We start from the raw sequence: 19,721 nt of genomic DNA on the forward strand, positions 1-19,721 counted from the left end.
CCTTTTTATAATATATTGAGTTATTTAGCATTTGAATATTAGACTTTACATTTCTTGTTGTGCCGTGTACTCTCAGCATAGTATGAACCATTCCTTGTTTTCCCGAGGGCGTTGTAAGAGATGACTATAGGAATTTAATGATCTAGAGATAGGCAACAGTGTTCCTATGAAAATATCACCAAAGACAAACTGCGATTAGACTACCTAGTTCAGTAAAATACTAACTGCGGTTTTTTTCTTAATGGATGATAATGGAATGGTAACTCCGCCTGCGCTATCGGAATACACTGGCGGGGCACCAGGTCCACTGGGGGGACAGTTAGGGATGGCAGGTGAGGATGAATACTAACTGCGGTTGCTAGCCCGCTTGCCAAGCGTGGCAATTACTGGCAAAATCTACCTTATTGGGGAGGTTTATATTCAATGGACAGTTAACGGCTGATATGATATGATGATACTTCTTGTTATCTTCTACGATTTCCTGGGAATGATAAGTCGTGGAAGCATCACTGAATGGAGTAAAAATATCACAGTCACATACCAGTTTAGTCTACACTTAAATAAATACTTAGTAGCCATTATATTATTTAATAGTTAAACGATCGACCCAAGTAATTAGTAACAGAACTAACACAAACGTTTATTCCTTTGGCTACTGATGCAATGTAAATTCTCTCCCGAATGGCGGTGCCGCATTCATGCATTATCCAGTTAATTAAGCCGGCAGATATAGTTTATAGTGTGGACTCATTAACGGGAACACTAGTGCCCGTTACGTTCATAATTTAATTATGCTAACCGTCTCGCTTTCGTTGCGGATTGATAGTGGCTATTTCGATTCAAATAGTAATTTCAAAGGAATTTTCTATTTGTATATTGTATGTGTGCATTAGATAGACGAATATAATTGTTAATTTTAGTAATAAGGCCACCTTTTGTATATGCACATTCTGTATAAATACTTTTTATACATGTCTATTGTGCGCAATAAAGAATTTATATATTTTTTTTTATAATTTGAACTGTGATTTGACTTTACAGATAGATAGATAAATAATTTATTTGCATCACTCACAGCACACAAACAGCAAAAGACACAAATGCAATGTGAAAAAATATAAAAAAAGATACATATACAAAAATTTGGAAAGACTTTAAAAAAATAATAAAGAGATTACACCAGTTGATTAGGGTTGTAAATTGTTATTTTATTAAGGCACACAAAACAAATTGTAACTACATATATAACAACGACGATATATACGTAAATAGTTGTGGATTTTAGGTTAGTGTCAAGCTAGTTATAAGACACTTTATTGTGGAAAAAATGTTATTCCCATAGCGAATTTATACATGTAAATTCGCCACGTGAATGACGTCACGAACTCAACATAACCTAAGTAACATTCAAATGTTTTTCATAGAAACTTTTTAGCATTATATTACAAAAGTAGACAATATATAATAGTATAGATAAAAGTTCTGTTCCAAATTGTATTCGAAATATCGTTTATAATACTTACAGTTTTTAAAGTCAATTCTCTAAACTTCGACATAAATATTTATATTGGAACATCAATTCAAAATTCTGCTGGTGTCCAAGTCTTTTTGAGCTTACTTAGAATAAAAAAATAATATGCAAAGTACGCTGAGGTGTAAATTTACAGAGTAGGTACAATGGGTACTATAATATGGAGTATTTCAGATTGTTTTTTTTTTTAGGATTGGTAACGTATATGTGATATCATTGTGGTGTCACAGGTACCTGTAAGGCTACAGTTAACGGTCACTAGCCTCATGGACGCCTGTCAATGGGCTAAATTTTTATTTGCCATCGATCTTTATAGCTTTTTTGTACTAACTACAGATAGAAAAAATAAATTACTAGATTCAAAGTATGAGAATATTGTATTGTAATAATTAAGAAAGATTGTTTATTCACGAACATACGTATCAAGTATTAACTTCCTCTTTGGCTCTTTACATAACCGACAAAATTGCCTCTATCCATAATATCCGGACATTGTACATTTTGTTGGACCGAAGATTTTACGACACAATTTTATGGGAACATCCGATGCTGCACTTGTCGTGTAATATTCAATATTTCAGATCAAGGATTCTATTATAACGAGGTATGTACGACATTTTTATTACCCCTGTCCGATGCGGATATTGACGGTGATTTTATGGGATGTACCTAATAAATCGAACATAAGCACTTAATGTAGAAAATTTTTATCGAATATAATGTTTTATTAGTCGTATCGAATAGTTATTATCGAATACGTTTAGTACTCAAAGTTATAATAGTCGTAAAGACGTCATTTGTCAAATACTACTAAGCACTAGTATGAATGTAATAAATGAGAAAGTAAGTTTGTTTGTTGTTTTTTGGCTTTATATCTGTTTTACTAGCGTAGTATTTGACATAGTTTACATGGACAAACATAAATTCAACTTTTTTTGTAGTCAGTTAAAAAAAGTAAATAAAATTTATGTAATAAAATCTGTCTTATGTGTTTTTAGAGCCGTATATTTGCCTTAAACAAATAAATATTAATTTTTACATAAAAACCACATAGTTATTTAACATTGCTGTAGTAATCATTAAGATAATACATTTTTAAACTAAGCGGTTAGTTGAATCGTAACTCGTATTGTACTCACCTAATATCTCCTTTTTGAAGAGATACTTCTTCAAATACCACTTTCACTCGTTCTTTCGCTCTGAAAAAGAATATGTATATTATAAAACGGTATTTAAACTTCGGCCTTTTAATGCGTACCTAATATAATTGCTTACTGCTTGCTAATTGCTTATTTGAAAGCCTATGATTATGATTAGTGATTTAAGCCGGCTTCGAACAGGTAGAGACAATTTTTGAAATTATAAAACCCATGTTTCTAGCTGATTTTTTAACTTTCTATAGGTAAAAGGGTTTTTTAAAATCAGGTGAGCAGTCTTTGAGTTCATCCATAGACAAATATTCTACTTTCTTACTATCCTAATCGAGTGTTATTTTTAAATTAATTTACATGTTTATATTTATTTATTTATTTATTTAACACTTTATTGCACCAACATAACATGATTTGTTAAAACAATTTTCAATACGTATAGTGTAGTACAAAAGGCGGTCTTATTGCTAAGCAATCTCTTCCAGACAACCTTTGGGTAGAAAGGATTAAAGCATAAGTAGGTAGGTGGCGCGTTAAAAAAGATAGATTTGTAAAAAATAATATTTGTGACAGCATAGTCATATACATATACATACATAAATAAACACATACAACCAAATATATATATATATACATACACATACACATATAAATATATATACATACATATACATATATACGCACAAATACATACAAATATACCATATTAATACACATATATATAACACACATATATATAACACACATAAAACTGGAAATACGTAGGACTAAGTGATTATAAGGATAGGTAGTGGGCTTTAACTAAGTTTTTAAAAATGGGCAACGATTGAGCGCACCGTATAGAGGTAGGGAGCGAGTTCCACAAACGAACTGCTTGCACGGAAAAGGATTTGGAGTAGAAAGAGGAAGAATGGGTAGGAATTATGAGTTGGAGGTTGTCAGTACTACGTAAAGAATAAGAATTAGAATTGCTCTCTCCAAGAAACATAAAACGTTCTTTTAAATAATGAGGTGTAACTGGATTAAAGTGAATTGAGTAAAGAAGGGAAAGGATGTGCCAGTTACGACGAAGACGGATAGAGAGCCACTTGAGCCGTGTACGATATTGGGATACATGGTCATATTTGCGAAGTCCAAATATGAACCGTATACATAAATTTTGAAGACGCTCAAGTTTATTTAACTGCTCTTCAGTGACATTTGAATAAAAGGAATCGGCGTAGTCAAGGATGGGGAGGAGCAATGTATGAGCAAGCGCAATTTTGGTATCCATAGGAAGAACCTTACGCAACCTGTAAAGGGATCCAGTTGCCGCAAACATCCTCCTGCTAATCTCAGCAATCTGAGGTGACCAGGATAAAGTACTATCAAAACAAATGCCGAGATTTTTAACGCAGTCGCGGTTATACTAAATTCTGTCAGTGTTTTATCAATGAAACAAAAATTCAGCCTTCCGTACTAATACGTCCAGCTGTCAAGTTAGCATGACAATGCCAAATTTGCTTCCCTGAAGAATTTTACGGTTATTTGAAATTGTTTTCTCTATTTTTTTTTGGAGTCAACGAACCGAAATACGCTTTATGTTATGCTTGGTGTGCCTTGTGACAAATAAAATCAGAGACGTGACAAATCGTATATAATTCACAATTTAGGGAAACTCAGTATGCCAGGTATGGAATAGAAATCTGATAAGGGAGTAGACATCCGGTTGAATTGAATTGTCAACCGGAATTCTGCCGGATCATGTGAACTAGTTTTCAGCTGTCTATAGAATATTGAATTTTGTTCGTGTGCTAACGTGTTGTCATTTATTTTATTTATTTATTATATTATTTATGATTTTGTTTCGCAAAAATTTTAGTAAATGTGGATAGTGGACTTAGTCTACTATTTGGCCTATTTTATATTTTTTTATTTTTTATTTGTTTGCCTTGACAGAAATGCGCATAAAAAATAGAGAATGACATACAACACTTGTAGTGTGGATAGTAGGAAAATAGTGAACGAGATTAGTACAGAGCTATTACAAGTGGTGTAAGAAAGAAACGGCCTAAGTAAGTAAAACCTAAGTGATGTGGGGTGATTAGATTAATAGATTCACAAAAAAAAAGCAAAACCGAATCTTAATATTTGGAAATTTTTCCAAAAATCAGCCCGACGAACAGGCGTACCTGTTCTAATTATATTTAATTAATTATTATTTAAGTAGATTTACTGAATACAAGATATTAAAACATTCTATTTTATTCTGATAGGTATATGAAACAATTTCATAGAGATAAAATATTTTCATTATAGAATACCTTTGTTAATATAGTTTAGGAGATGCCTAATTTAAAATTAGAAGGTGCCTCGGGGACTTCAAAGCTTGCTTCGATGTGTTAATTAGGGCAAATTCCGTGACATTAGTGTACCTGATTTACCTGTGCGAACCCAGGTCGGGTCAGTTAATACTTAATAAAATAAATAAATTATATTCTATATTCCTCCTAGCCGAAGGTTGTTTAGAAGGGATTGTTTAGGAATAAAACTCCTATTTAATTAATAAATAAAATATGGTCGGAAAAATGTAAAAAAAGTCAAATATTTTGTTCACCATAGTGATCGGTAAAATGCCTCTGAAATATTTTAAAGTATTGCGTTTTTTTGAAGAATACCAGAGGGACGGGTCAAGAGTCAAGACACTTTGATGGATGGGACGGATGTATATGAGATGTATACAAGATATCGTTAGACTAATGATTTCGATTCCTGTACAATGAAATTTTTCTTTGATTAAAATATTTAATGAAATTTATTTACCTCGCGTGAAAATGATAGGAACACCGCACATTGTTCGGGTAGATGGACGGGTAACGAGGACTGTACAGGCGGCCGTGTGTCGGCCGGTTGCCGGACCGGCTGAACTGATTGTCGCATTCCGTTCCAGGTACACGCACGCCATCTGTCTCAAACAGACCTGCCAAAAAACAAAACAGTTTCAATAAAAATATTTTGTATTTAATTACTTTTTAACATTGTACGTAACAATAAATGCGTAAATATATGTAACAAATAAATGTGTGACTTGTTTGTATGAATTCCCTTTATTGAATTCTATAATAATATTTAAATTGATAATTATGATGTGTGGTTACCCTTCACGTGTTGTCATTTCCAAGGATTACTGTATTGTGTTTATCGTACTCTGCAATTTCATTGACATAATTTAGATAATTATATATTTTTTGTAATTATGCTTAATGACAATATAAAAATAAACTATTAATAAAACATAAAACAAACGACGAAATTTAAATTATATTAGTAAAAACAGTAATGAAAGGGGTATCATTATGTTAAAAATGTAAATTAATAACATAATTTATAATAATTCATAATTCATCTAGATAAAAAAAATAAGAATATGAATTGATTAAAAAATTATGCTTAACTGTAAAATTGTATCTACTTTACATAATCCAAATTAAAATACAGAGTAATTTTTCTATTATAATGAGATTTTACCATAACAAAAAGTATCCTCTATGATCTTAGTACCAAGATATACTTAGATCAAATTTTATTAAAATCTGTTTAGTAGTTTAATTAGTATAATTAGGATTTTATTATATGTATAGACAAAGTATATAGAAGCTAAATAAGTATTAGATTGGAAGTTAAAAATGAGTCGCAGAATATTAGGAACATATACATCTTATCGATGGTACACAGATAACAAAATAACCTAAATGTTTATCAACTAAAGACCCTAATAAATGCTGATCTTTCACTTATAAACTAGAAATAGCTTTCTCATTTTGTATCCAAATATGGTATCCATTGAATTTATTAATCTTACTGTTCTTACACACGATATTTCACCATAAAAATATTCCTGAGTTACCAAAATTATGTCTAAGCTTAGGAATTACAATACACTTTTATTATAGTTAATTCTTGGTAATTAATTCATATGTTCCTTTTGCTACCCTATCTTTTATTTTAATTGTAATACGTTGGAAATAAAGGAATGAAATTGAGTTTAATGACTGTCCATAAAATTAAATGGTTGGGATAATTCAACTAACATTTCCTGCCAGTTTACACATATAACTTGTGAAATTGTTATATTGTTTTTGAGTATGTTATGCAATAACTTAACGAATTCTGTACTGAATGATGATTCTTTTTTATCTGAGTGATTCGGAAGGTAACATATTTTTTATGTGAATTATTGATGGTGTAAGAGTAAACACGTCACTGTGCGTAAATTAAATCCCGCACGGGTTCGATTCTCGGTCGAATTAGTTAAGTAAATAAACTCATCAAAATTATCCCGGCTTCGAATCTTTTGGATTGGATTTTTGTTGTCTGGTATCTGAACTTGATGACCAGGAATTATGAAAAAATAAGACCTAAATCCCTTATAGATTTTTCATTTCCTATTTAAGAACTGCGCTCTTGCTAGTGGAGCTCTTGCCACTCACTACGATTTTTAGCGAGTCTCTTCACCTCTTAATACGGCACCAACTATTTCCTTGATCTGCCTGATGTAACTATTATAATGTTTATAAGTTCATCGTGTGGTATCATGTGTTTTAAAATTTCTCCTTTGTATAATTTGTCTTTTCTCCTTAACCTAGCTATTCGTTTAGTAAATCTGATGGATCTACTTGAAATGAAAGTGCCTATTGTTATTATTACCTATAACTTAGCCAAGCCTATTATTTTTATTATTTTCGGTGGAACTGATTAATGAGAGATAGATTAGATAGGAGCCATATTCTTATGCTGGAATATTAGGCTGATGATATTTCATGCGTGAATCCTACAAAAAAACCGACAATCCGACAACCGATGTGGCAAAATCACTTATTTTGATATTAAAACTAAATTACTGAATCGATTTTGATAAAATTTCTATCGGATATACATACATCAACCAAACTCAATCAATCAATTTTATGTATATTTTTTAGATAAAAAAATAATTTTCTAAATCGGTTTATAACTAACGGAGTTATAGGTAATAAAAATAAAAAAAACGCAACTGAATTATGAACCTCCTTTTTTTAATCAGTTGGAAATCTAAGCTTCGTCCTTTGTAATCATAATTATTAAATTTTTATTTTTCATATTGTCTAACTCAAGCAGTTTTAATTCAAAGAACTCTGCATCTACAATTAGTGCTATAAAATTTGCGTTCTCCAAATTTCTAACTAAAGAATGTGGTAAATTGAAAACAGAATTCAATTTGAATCTCTAATTTGTCTGCAATAAATCGATTTGTTTTTCACTATGAAGATTTACAAATTAACGTGAAATGTTCTTATTTGAATAATTTGAATTACCACATCCATTAGTAGGTATATTGAATTAGAGAATAGATTAATAAATAATATATGAAGTACTGTATGAGAACTATGTACGTATAGATTTGGAATGTTTTGGATGTTATTTCCTTAGTTATATCCTAAAGACGTTTAGTATTTATTACTTTAGGGTGTTCCTTCTTTTTTAATTAACGCAAAAATGCAGGCTCATTTCACCTGTATTTCTTTTTATGTGTATGTTACACAATATCTTTAGTAATTCTGAATTGATGTCAATAATTACGTTTTATAGGACATAATGTATATATGCATAGAATCGTTTGATCTGATTGATTCAAGACAACCTAAATCAAAAGGGTTAAAAACTTGAAATTTTGGCAGTTGATGTATTTTGTTACATAAATATCTACTAAGGAAGGGTTATTGAAATTTATACTCCAATTAAAATTAAGTTTATTTATATTTAAATATTTTATTTTAAAAGAATTATTTAAAAGAATTTTTATTTGTAAAATAAAAGGCTAGACGAATTTGAATGACAAGTGGAATACGTTTTCTTTTAGGCAGTAACTGAAAATCAGTAGGTTGCTTATTAAGAAAACAACCCACTGAGCCTTTTTGCATCACTCTGGTACATATATTACATTTTCACATATGACGTTATGTAAAATTTTATGTATATCGCCCTTTTGTTAAACACATGTTTTCTGTTACTATTGTTAAATTATTGTGTATCTCTTGATGTAAATAAAGAGTTTAACTATCTATTTTTTTAATGGATGATAATGGAATGGTAGCCCCACCTGTGCTTACAGAATATGCTAATGGGGTACCAGTGAGGGATGGTAGATCCTCAGGAGGACACCACGGAGAGGTCAACTTGACGGGTATATTACTAGCAATGGGACTGGTAGTCCGCATGACTAGCAATCCCTTACCCCCTCTATCTATCTTCTGAATATATTCACACAGTATATATACTTTCACATACTATTATACAATTTTTTTGCAAAAAAAGGAAGAGTAAACAAGGGATATATCTACTAGTAGTAAATATAATTTTTGTGAAACAAAATATTAAATTATTGTTATATATATATATATATATATATATATATATATATATAACAATAATATATATAATATATATATATATATATATATATATATATATATATATATAATATATATAAGCATCATTGTGAGCCACGCTTTAATTCTAAAGAGAAGAGTGGATAATCCATCATATATGTATTGTCACGAACGATGTCGTGTCGTAAGCTTAGGTAAAGGCATCATTATACTTTGAGTTATAGGCTTGTGTATTTGAAAATTAATATCTGGTTATTTTGCTAAGTATAATTTATGTAGCCACCGTTTCAGAGATATAATCCTTATTTAATATTATAAATTTTTGTCGTGATTTTGTCCGTGGTTGTTAAGGCGTTAAGAGGTATTAAATAAGTAAACTTGCTTTCACTTATTTATTTATAACATTAGTGAGGATACGAAAGTAAGTTCATATATTTGTTACCCCTAAGTACTTTAATCGCTAAATGTTATAAAATTTGGTATACACGTAGTACTTATTTGCCGCTGTGTGGTCCTGGTATAGAATGTGCCACCGCTTCGTTTCTCGTGGGTGTCATAAGAGGCGACTAAAGGAACTTATTATCGATGAATGGACAGCAGTGTCCCTTTTAAAATATCACCAATGCTTAACTGCGGATGCCAATCCACCTGCCAAGCTTAGCAACTACTGGCAAACCCCTCCTTATGGAGGAGGATATATTCAGAAGTGGACATGATTGTGTAAAGCAGCCTTTCCTAAAATTGACAATAACGCCCCCTTGTAGGCGTTGCAGGTCTAAAGGGGGGCGGTAAGAGACCCAGAAAAAAATGGGAGTGTTGTGTAGAGGTTTGGAGGGTGATTTGTAATTTGAAGTAATATTATATATATATATATATATATATATATATATATATATATATATATATATATATATATATATATATATATATATATATATATATATATATATATATATATATATATATATATATATATATATATATATTATATATAATATTGGTTTTAAGTAGGTGAAAAATGGGGGCGCTAAAGAATAATTTATTCTCAAAGTAGGCAGTAGGCAAAATAAGTTTGGGAACCCCTGATGTAAAGGATTACTAAAGCCTAACTGTGGTTGCCAACCCGTTTGCCAAGCATGGTAACTACTGCCAAACTCACGTTATGGGGGAGATCTATTATTAAAATCGAGAATAATAAATGATATTAAATATTAAAATACGTATATTATGCACAATAAAATGTTATAGCAAATAAGATGCTTAACAATGACATCATCCTAGATAAGACAGTGTGTAGGTCAATTATCTATAACTCCTAACACCAATGTTCATCAGTGGACAGTTAACGGCTGATATGATGATGATGATGTATGATTATATCCATTTGAAGGGTGAAATATAACATTAACATTACAGGTTATAGAGCTGTTAACACCTACTTCTACCAGAGGGAGACTTTGTACAAAAGTCGATTGGTTAGGTACCTCTGTCCCATTCGTGTTTCAACCGTGTAGCAGTTGTGTTTGCATGGCTGTGTTTCGGTTTGAAGGGTGGGATATGGCGTGAATTTACAGGGTACAGAGGAATAACACCTGAGTCCTCAGGCATGGCAACGCATGGGGGGTATCATGGGCGAAACAGTGTACTCTGTTATTTCCATGGTACTGTTCATGTCTATAGGTGACGGTTACCACTTTCCATCAGGTGGGCCATCAGCTTGTTTGTCATTCAAAGATGTATAAAAAAAAAACTTCTCAGGAATGACACTGCATGAGGTGTATCATGATTTCACAGAACAATTGTCCATGTTTATGGGTGATGATTATAATTTTCTATCAGGTGCTCCGTCAGCTTGATTGCATTGCCTAACTAAAAAAAAATTGTTAATTGAATTACTCAGTTCACCAGTAATAAAATAGTTTGACTTGATCAAAAGACAGTGTTTTTGTAGAAATTGTCTCGTTCCAAATGAAATAGTTTTTCAATAAAGCCAGTTTTGAACTGAGTTGGTCGGACTTTTTCATTACTTTTTCAATATGGCGGTCATTGTGAAACTCGGGGATGGTCGGAGAAAATTATGTTTCCCTTTTCAAAGTTTAATAAACTAATTAAGCTTTCGCTATATTAATTATTAAATTAAATTAAAACAAGTATAAAATTCACGAGCTGTTTTTGGCGGGAAAGTTCGGGAGGACGTAAAAGAATGTTCTGTCCTCTATTATCTATAGTTAAAGATACTTTAAATATATTGGACTTAAAATACCTAACGACAGAAGGAAACTAAATTACAAGTTATACGTATAGACATTATAATGTATATTATTTTATTAAAAAATTAAGGAAAGTATGTTATTGCAATATGGAATTTCTAAACTTTAGAATTATTAAAATTTTTTTCACTATGCAAATAAAGGAATAAAAATATTTTTTATTCTATTTGAACGTAATTATAAGCATTTTTAAATAGTCATATAATAGATATATATTTGGATTGGGATCGATGTTGAATTCAAGAGTCCTCCAATCCTACTGTTTGTTTGTTTGTTTATTGATTATTATTATAATTTAATTGCTTTCTATTTGTATACATTTTTTTTTGTTTGTTTTGTTTTGGTTTCTTTTGTTATTGTTTTGTGTGCTACAGTGTGAGCCGCATGCTTCTTCGAAATAATTATTTTTTACTTTCTTTCTTTCTTTCATATAAGAACATAAGGTAACAATATTTTAAACTTTAAGTGCGACGGAGTAATTAATTAAATAATTCAAAATTTAAATAATTAAATTATTTTCTTAAAGTTGTCCGGTACGATTATGAGTCTTTCCACGGATTAACAACGTAATTAAATTCCTGTTTGTTATTTTTCTTTTGATTCCACGGATTTAAACAAAACTAATCTTTCTTAACAGACTTTGTGAATTAATTTCTAACACAATATTAAGTTTTTGTTTATAGTAGAGCTCATAAAATTAATCGTCGACTTGTGGCTTAGAATGTTTAGAGATAAATTACTTTCATAAATATTAATATTACTAGAGAATACTTGTATTCTTTCACATATATATATATATATATATATATATATATATATATATATATATATATATATATATATATATATATATATATATATATATATATATATATATATATATATATATATATATATATATATATATATATATATATATATATATATATATATATATATATATATATATATATATATATATATATATATATATATATATATATATATATATATATATATATATATATATATATATATATATATATATATATATATATATATATATATATATATATATATATATATATATATATATATATATATATATATATATATATATATATATATATATATATATATATATATATATATATATATATATATATATATATATATATATATATATATATATATATATATATATATATATATATATATATATATATATATATATATATATATATATATATATATATATATATATATATATATATATATATATATATATATATATATATATATATATATATATATATATATATATATATATATATATATATATATATATATATATATATATATATATATATATATATATATATATATATATATATATATATATATATATATATATATATATATATATATATATATATATATATATATATATATATATATAAAGTATTATAGGGCATTTTCAAAGGTTAATTTTTACATTAATTTTCCTGTGAGATTAATTTAAGTGTTTCCTAATAACATTAATATGTATAGAAAGTACCACCAAGTACCAACAATCACGAACATTAACATATTTTCATAAATGTACGACATTTATGAATGTTTTTTATTGTAAATTGTCACTGTATACACCGTTCTACCCGCTGATATTGATATTCCTTTCCACTTTGAGGTTGTTGGAAGAAAACTCTTAAAGAGTTAAGCTCGCTTTTGTACATTTACTTTTTACTGTCAGTGTGTACAATAAAGTTTAAATAAATAAAAGTTTATAATAGATTGATGTTTAATGTGTACATAAGTGTTATTTTAAGAATTAAATTATGGGGAATTTATTAGATGGGATATTTTCATAATTTGATAGAGGATCAGACGGGTGTGCATTTATGATGCAGGTACCCTAACCTTTCATAGGTTAGGGTACTACCTAATTGATATAAGTTTTCACTTTGAGAAAGCTTATCAGTATTAACAAAATATGGTTTACAGCCAGCTATGTCATATTCTTAATACTGTAGGTAAAACAACTTTAATTAAAAGTTTAGACTAAACAGAATAAAAATCTGTTATCAATATTTTTCATCTCCTGGATGTCACAAAAGTTTATTAAGGAAATAAAATACAACACTCAGTACAGTCCACTTAACAAGTAATTCCTACCTGAAATAAAAGCTTAACTGTGGTGGCCTACATTCTTCTCCATTCCATATAGGACCTGTATATCAACTTCAGTCGTCAATTAAGCCGTTAAGGCGCCAAGAGGTAGCAATCAAAGTAACTTCCATAATTATTATAATTATGGAATTATAATATTTATCATCATTATATCAGCCTTTAACTGTTCTAACTGTAAGGGGGTTCTGCCAGTTGTTACTACGCTTGGCATGCGGATTGGCAACCGCAGTCAGACTTAAGAGATGTTTTAAGAGTCTTAGTCATTACGACACCCACGGGATAGGAAAGGGTGGCCTATCCTATGCCGGGATCACGCGAAAAATTATAGTATTAATACGGATTGAAAATAAAGGTAAAATAAAAAAGTAAAAGTAAATAAACGTAAAATCCAAGTGCCGACGTTTAAAATTAAATTCCCTACATTTACTCTAAGAGTCATTGAAATAATATTAAGATGCTACAATATCGGTCCGCAATAAACAGGAAACTCAGTCGTTGTAGGCGGTTAATGAAAAACAAACACACCTGCTTCACTTGCCGTTGTCTGGATGCGCTCTGGAGCTTATCGGCATAAGGTATTGTAGGGGCACGTTGTGAAACGAGTTTTATGCACGAACTTAGATATGTATATCCTTTATAAGAGATTTCCTATTGTATTTAATTTTAAACCGATTTTAAAAAAACGAGCTGGTTCTCAATTCATTTGTGTTATTTATGTTTGTTACCTCACAACTTTGTCATTTATAAACTAATTTGGAGGGGGAGGGGGGAGATATTGTTAATAATTGAGATTAAGAATCACATTGCTAGCAATATACCCAACCAGGTCGATCTCCATGCGTACCCTTTTCCCCCATTTTTCTCCTGGAAACTGTTATGGTTAATGCCTGATGAAATCATCAAGATGGGTTAACTGGCCTGTTTTAATTCTCATCTATCACCCTTCACTGATGCCCCGCCAGTGTATACTGTTAGCGCAGGCAGGGTTACAATTCCATTTTCACCATAAAAAGAACAAGTTGAACCATTATTTTATTTTTATTTTAAAGGATATGCTTTCATATTCCATAGAATCCATAAAAAAAATATTAAAATCGGTTCAGTGGTCTAATTTTTAACTCAAAATAATTGATTTTACCACGATTGGAGTCGGTGTTTTTTTGATTTGTCGAGTTTGTTTGAGTCGGTGTTTTTGTTTGTGTGTACCTTGCTAAAAATAAGAAATACAAAAACATTAAAGTAAATGGCGATTTCTTAAGTAATAGGTTATATGACATGCTTTCTTCTTCAGTAATTTCTACCCGCGACTTTGTCCATTGTTTGACGAATACCTTGACATGCTAGGATCCATCCTAAATAAGTACATTATTATTATTGCAACCGTTAACTGTCCATTGCTGGACATAAGCCTTCTCTGTAAGGAAAGTTTTGCCAGCTGTTTCTACGCTTGGCAGGCGGGTTGGCAACGGTAGTTAGGCTTTTAAAGATGTTTTAAGAGAAACGCTGCTGCCCATCCCTCGCCCTTCCTTAGTCACTTCTTACGACATCCACAGGAAAGGAAGGGGTGGCCCATTTTATACCGGGGCACACACGGCAAGTAAATAAGTACTTGATGATAATTAATACGTATTTGATAATGATGATAGACCTGTTAAGGTACCAGAAGTGACAAACAAATTAATTTATTAATTTGAAATTTTTTTTTTTATATCGTTACATATTGTATTGTATACAGATATGGTGAGACAATGAAACATAATGTTGCACTATATTTAGTAACCTCTATTTATTTGAAACGTTTAACAAAAGAGGTTTAAAATGGTTCATCTGATAGTTATAACATATTGAAAAAAAACCAATAATATCATACTATAGAATTTTTTTTTCACAAATAAATCTATCGTTCCAAAACTGGCATGGAATTCATTCATCATCCATTCCATATAGAGTTTAAGAATTTAAGAATTCTAAATCAGCTTAGAAATTAGACGAAGATGTTCCATAATAAATACATGATAATTAAAAAATACAGTCGAATTGAGAAATTCCTTGTTTTTAACGTCGCATAAAAAGGAAAATAAAATAAAATTTGCGTGGATAAATATAAAAATATAAAATAGTTTTATACAAAGCAAAATTTTGTTTCCACTTCCTATCTCGTAGGTATCTTAACTGCGGTTGTCAACCCGCCTGCCAAGCGTAGCGATTACTGGCAAAACCCTTCTTATGAAGGAGGCTATGTTCAGCAGCGTAGTAACGTCTAATATAAAAAAAATTAAGTAATAAATAAAAAATAACACGAAAATAATCGAAAATTATAATTAATTTTCAAGAGTGATATAAAAAAATATTATGAAATTTAAAAATATACGAGTATAGGTTTAAATAATAAATAGTCTTTGAGAAATCTTATTTTCTTCGCATGAACGCTGATATTATTGAAAGTTAAAACACCTGTACATGACTGAAAGTTAATTGGAAGGTGCATCGATATTTGTTCAAGTATCATTCGATGCTTTTGCGATGTGATTTTTCAATTAGTGAACGCAGACAAACTTTCTAAAAGATATTGGTTTACATTTCAAACATTCGATTTGTTTCATCGTAACCGAAGACATAATTTTAATTAGAATTTAATTATTAATTTACTGAAGTCGATGAAGTAATAGGTTAGAAATTTCTATATGTTATTGATGTGAAAAGGAAAATGTATTTACTAAATTAATATCGGTTTTGAAAATTCTGCTACACACAGAATTTTGTGAAGTTATTTCAATTTATTTAAAAAAGTTTTTGATGATTTACGCGTTAAATTTTTTTACCCTTATCGACCAGCTCATTAAGCATATTTACTCGAGAAGAACTGACAAGAAACTCGACACTTCAAATTTATACTAATAGAATAGATGTTTTTCGGCTGTCTTTTTTTATTTATTTTCCTTTCTGAGTAAGAAAGTAAAGGACATGGTTTGACGGTGACAGACTGTCATTGGCAGTTATCGTTTTCCATCAAGTAAACTATCAGCTCATTGCCAGCACAATAAAAAATTGCAGTAAGTAAAAAATGTGAACAAAAGAGGCCATTTTGTTGTTTATGAGTATATGATTTAGCGGAGTAATCTACGCCTGTTGGATCAACGCCAAGGATACCTGCATCTAGTATGCCCGTTTAAAAACGCTCTGCTGGGCATACGGAACCTTTTCAGCATAACGCAGGGTACGTTATTTTTATAAAGATGAATATGCTTATCTTAAAACGAGCAGATAATTTACGACAAGTGATTGTTTCGAAAAAAGAAGTGACTTTAGTCGTCGTCAACGACACGAACACGTCGATAATGATGTGACGTTTGGTAAACTTATTATAAAAACGACATTTTTCTTAAATACTCTACATTATAAATAATGTGTGTATATATCTATATTTTATTTCGCGTTTCAATTGTCACAAAGTTTAACTTTGTGACAATTGAAACTCGAAATGAGATCAATATGAGAGTAAATTCTATTGATTGCAAAAGAATTGTGAATTGTTTAAGAATTGGTGTGTAATCGTGTTACAGAAACGTAAAAAAATCCTTCAGGAAGTTGCTTTTTCTTTTGAATTTAATTTAATTAATTTATTTTTTATTTAGACTTTATTATACATTTTACCTTCCACTGGGGAAATATACAAAGACGAGCTTAACTCTACAAGATTTCTCTTCCAGCAAACCCAAAGTGGAAAGGAGCGTCAATGTCAGCGGGTAGAGCAGTGTATAATAATGTGATAATTTACAAACAAAAAGAACTAGACAAACTTAAGTTTACACATAACCAACTTGTATGTATATGTTAAGTATTTTTGTACATATACTTATATAATATATATAATAATATACTTACACATGCAATTAAATAAAATATGTTCATAACGATAAAAGATTTTATTATTATTTACTACAATTTTAATATTATGTATTCAAGGTTTAAGACACTATGAAAACAAATACAATAAACAGTATGAAATAATACTCGTAATGCTAACAACATGTCTGACCGTTTTTTGATAATAAACACTCCATTTATAGTATATGATCAATGTTTCATAATTTATCGATTCTATGATAAGTTATTTCTTATCAATATTACTAATATAAGTAATGTTAGCAACATTGATTTAAACGAAAAATACTTACGATTCTAATTCTACAAAGGAAAGGAGCAATCAAAGGTATTTTGTTGCCGTTGTGGTGAATGTGGTCTATTCCCCATTCCCCAATGTTCTACAATTTATTCCACAGTAGGATACCCCTCTGTGCACACACTTTGCCGAGAATATGTGAATCCAACGAGGCTGAGCGCAAATACTGACAACTGTGGGAATAATTAAATTTATTAACCTTGTCTATTATTACCAAATAATAAATCGGAAATTGGTATAGATTTTTAGTGTGTGTATGTACGTTTGCCATGATTGATGTTGCTTTTTCTGTAAAGTAAAATGTATTTGTTTTGAAAATTTGGACCCTTCCCTCTTTTGATAGGATAGAACAAAGAGGTGCTCTCATCTCCAGGACGACAGGTGCGAAATATTAAATGATTCCATTTCACGGCGATGGAAGTACGATGATCAAAACTGAGGTCCGAGCTATAGGCGTTCTTAAGCTAACGTCGTAGTAGTTTGAACCATTAGGTCGTAGTTGGACTTCAATCATTCCGTAAATTTGTTCGCGGATTTGCTCTCCTCTGTGATGCCCTTTGTATGTACTCACGCAGTAAAATTGTAAAGGCCATCTACAGCCAACAACATTAAAATGGAAAAAATGTCAAATCCGTACCCGTTCCCTGACAGCAAACAGTTGAAATTGATCGGTTTATTTACGGATATGAGTCCATGTAATTTATTATGATATTTTAACTCTTTTCGTCTAGATTGTAGACATTTCCTATACGACACAGCCGACCTAGTGGAGCGATTCCGTTCTATTTTCACATCGGACCGTTTATTTGTGTAACATACCAAGTATTGAGTCTGGGAACAAAATAAAATCTATTTCCTGCTTCGGAAAAGATCTGCTGTTGATTCAATTGAAATTACAATGTTACGATAGTGTAGCACAGTAGCCAGATCGCACATTTTTAATTAAAATGGAATTAACAATTAATTAAAATACTTACAATGATGTAATAGACTAGTCTGTTCAAGATTATTGAAGTTGTAAAATCTTGTTTGTTTTACTTTATATTATAAATAAGAATTTTATATAAATAAAAAACGATATACACGTATTAAAGCTATTTGTAACATTATACTCGTACGTATAACTGTGTGATAATTATCATATCTAATTAAAATTAAAAGTCAGAAATTATTATTTCAAAAGAACAAGTGTTTTGAGAGTTATTAAAGAATCATGAAAATATACAATTTAAAATACTTGTTCAAGTTTATTTGATTAAAAATTATTTTCTATTCTCTTTTTAAACGACTATCTCATTGTTTATTCAAAGAATAATATTCAAAAACAACTTAGCTGCCGTGAAGAAATATTTAAAAAGTGTCACAAACAAATATTGTATATTTACATATATATAGTTCAGAATTCTCAGAATTTTATTAAAGCGTCGATCGGTCTCGACGGGAGAGGAGTGCGTTGGGCGTGAAAAACGGTTCGTATTTGTTGCCTGTTTGGAATATCTCTTCAATGTTTATCGCTTCTTATGTCCCTTTCATCCCACTTCCGATGGTCGACAAATAATCCTATTTTTATCAACACAGATTTGTAAAAGTGGATCGTGTGATATGAAGTACATTTTTATCTGTGGCATTTTCACTTCATAATAAAGCTTCAATGTGCTTGATTTATTTGTAAATTATATATGACACGCATGTAATGGGTGCAGTTCATTAAATATCCCACGCGTTATTTTCGTCGAGTTTACTTCGGCTTTTCATGTGATTTTTTAAGATACTTAATATGACGATCCTTGCTACTTATTAGAAATTAGTAACCGTTGCCTATACTTCTTAATTATTCTTTTAAAAGGTTGGCAGCACACCTGCAATACCGTTGGTGTTGCGGGTGATCATGGGCGGCGGTAGTCACTTACCATTAGGTGAGCCGCATGCTCGTTTGCCCTCTGTGTTGTAAGAAAAAATACTCCTAGACATGAAACACCCACCTTTCAAACTGAAGTTACTTCACGGCAG

The 19,721-nt window shown here is 30.2% G+C and overlaps 1 protein-coding gene across 1 annotated transcript in view; it reads right to left on the bottom strand.

Annotated features, from left to right (window-relative positions):
- The window catches only part of LOC113519004 (cubilin), a 256,728-nt gene that overhangs the window by 12,066 nt on the left and 224,941 nt on the right, over positions 1-19,721 (bottom strand). The window contains exons 5-6 of the mRNA XM_052898681.1: positions 5,485-5,641; positions 2,671-2,730 (exon numbers count right to left, since the gene is read on the bottom strand). Of these exons, the coding sequence (XP_052754641.1) occupies positions 2,671-2,730; positions 5,485-5,641 (217 nt within the window). The remainder of the gene's footprint in view (positions 1-2,670; positions 2,731-5,484; positions 5,642-19,721) is intronic.

The sequence above is a fragment of the Galleria mellonella genome, unplaced genomic scaffold (genome assembly GCF_026898425.1).
Source record: "Galleria mellonella isolate WM207_F2 unplaced genomic scaffold, CSIRO_AGI_GalMel_v1 utg5358, whole genome shotgun sequence".
In the NCBI taxonomy this organism is placed as follows: Eukaryota; Metazoa; Arthropoda; class Insecta; order Lepidoptera; family Pyralidae; genus Galleria; species Galleria mellonella.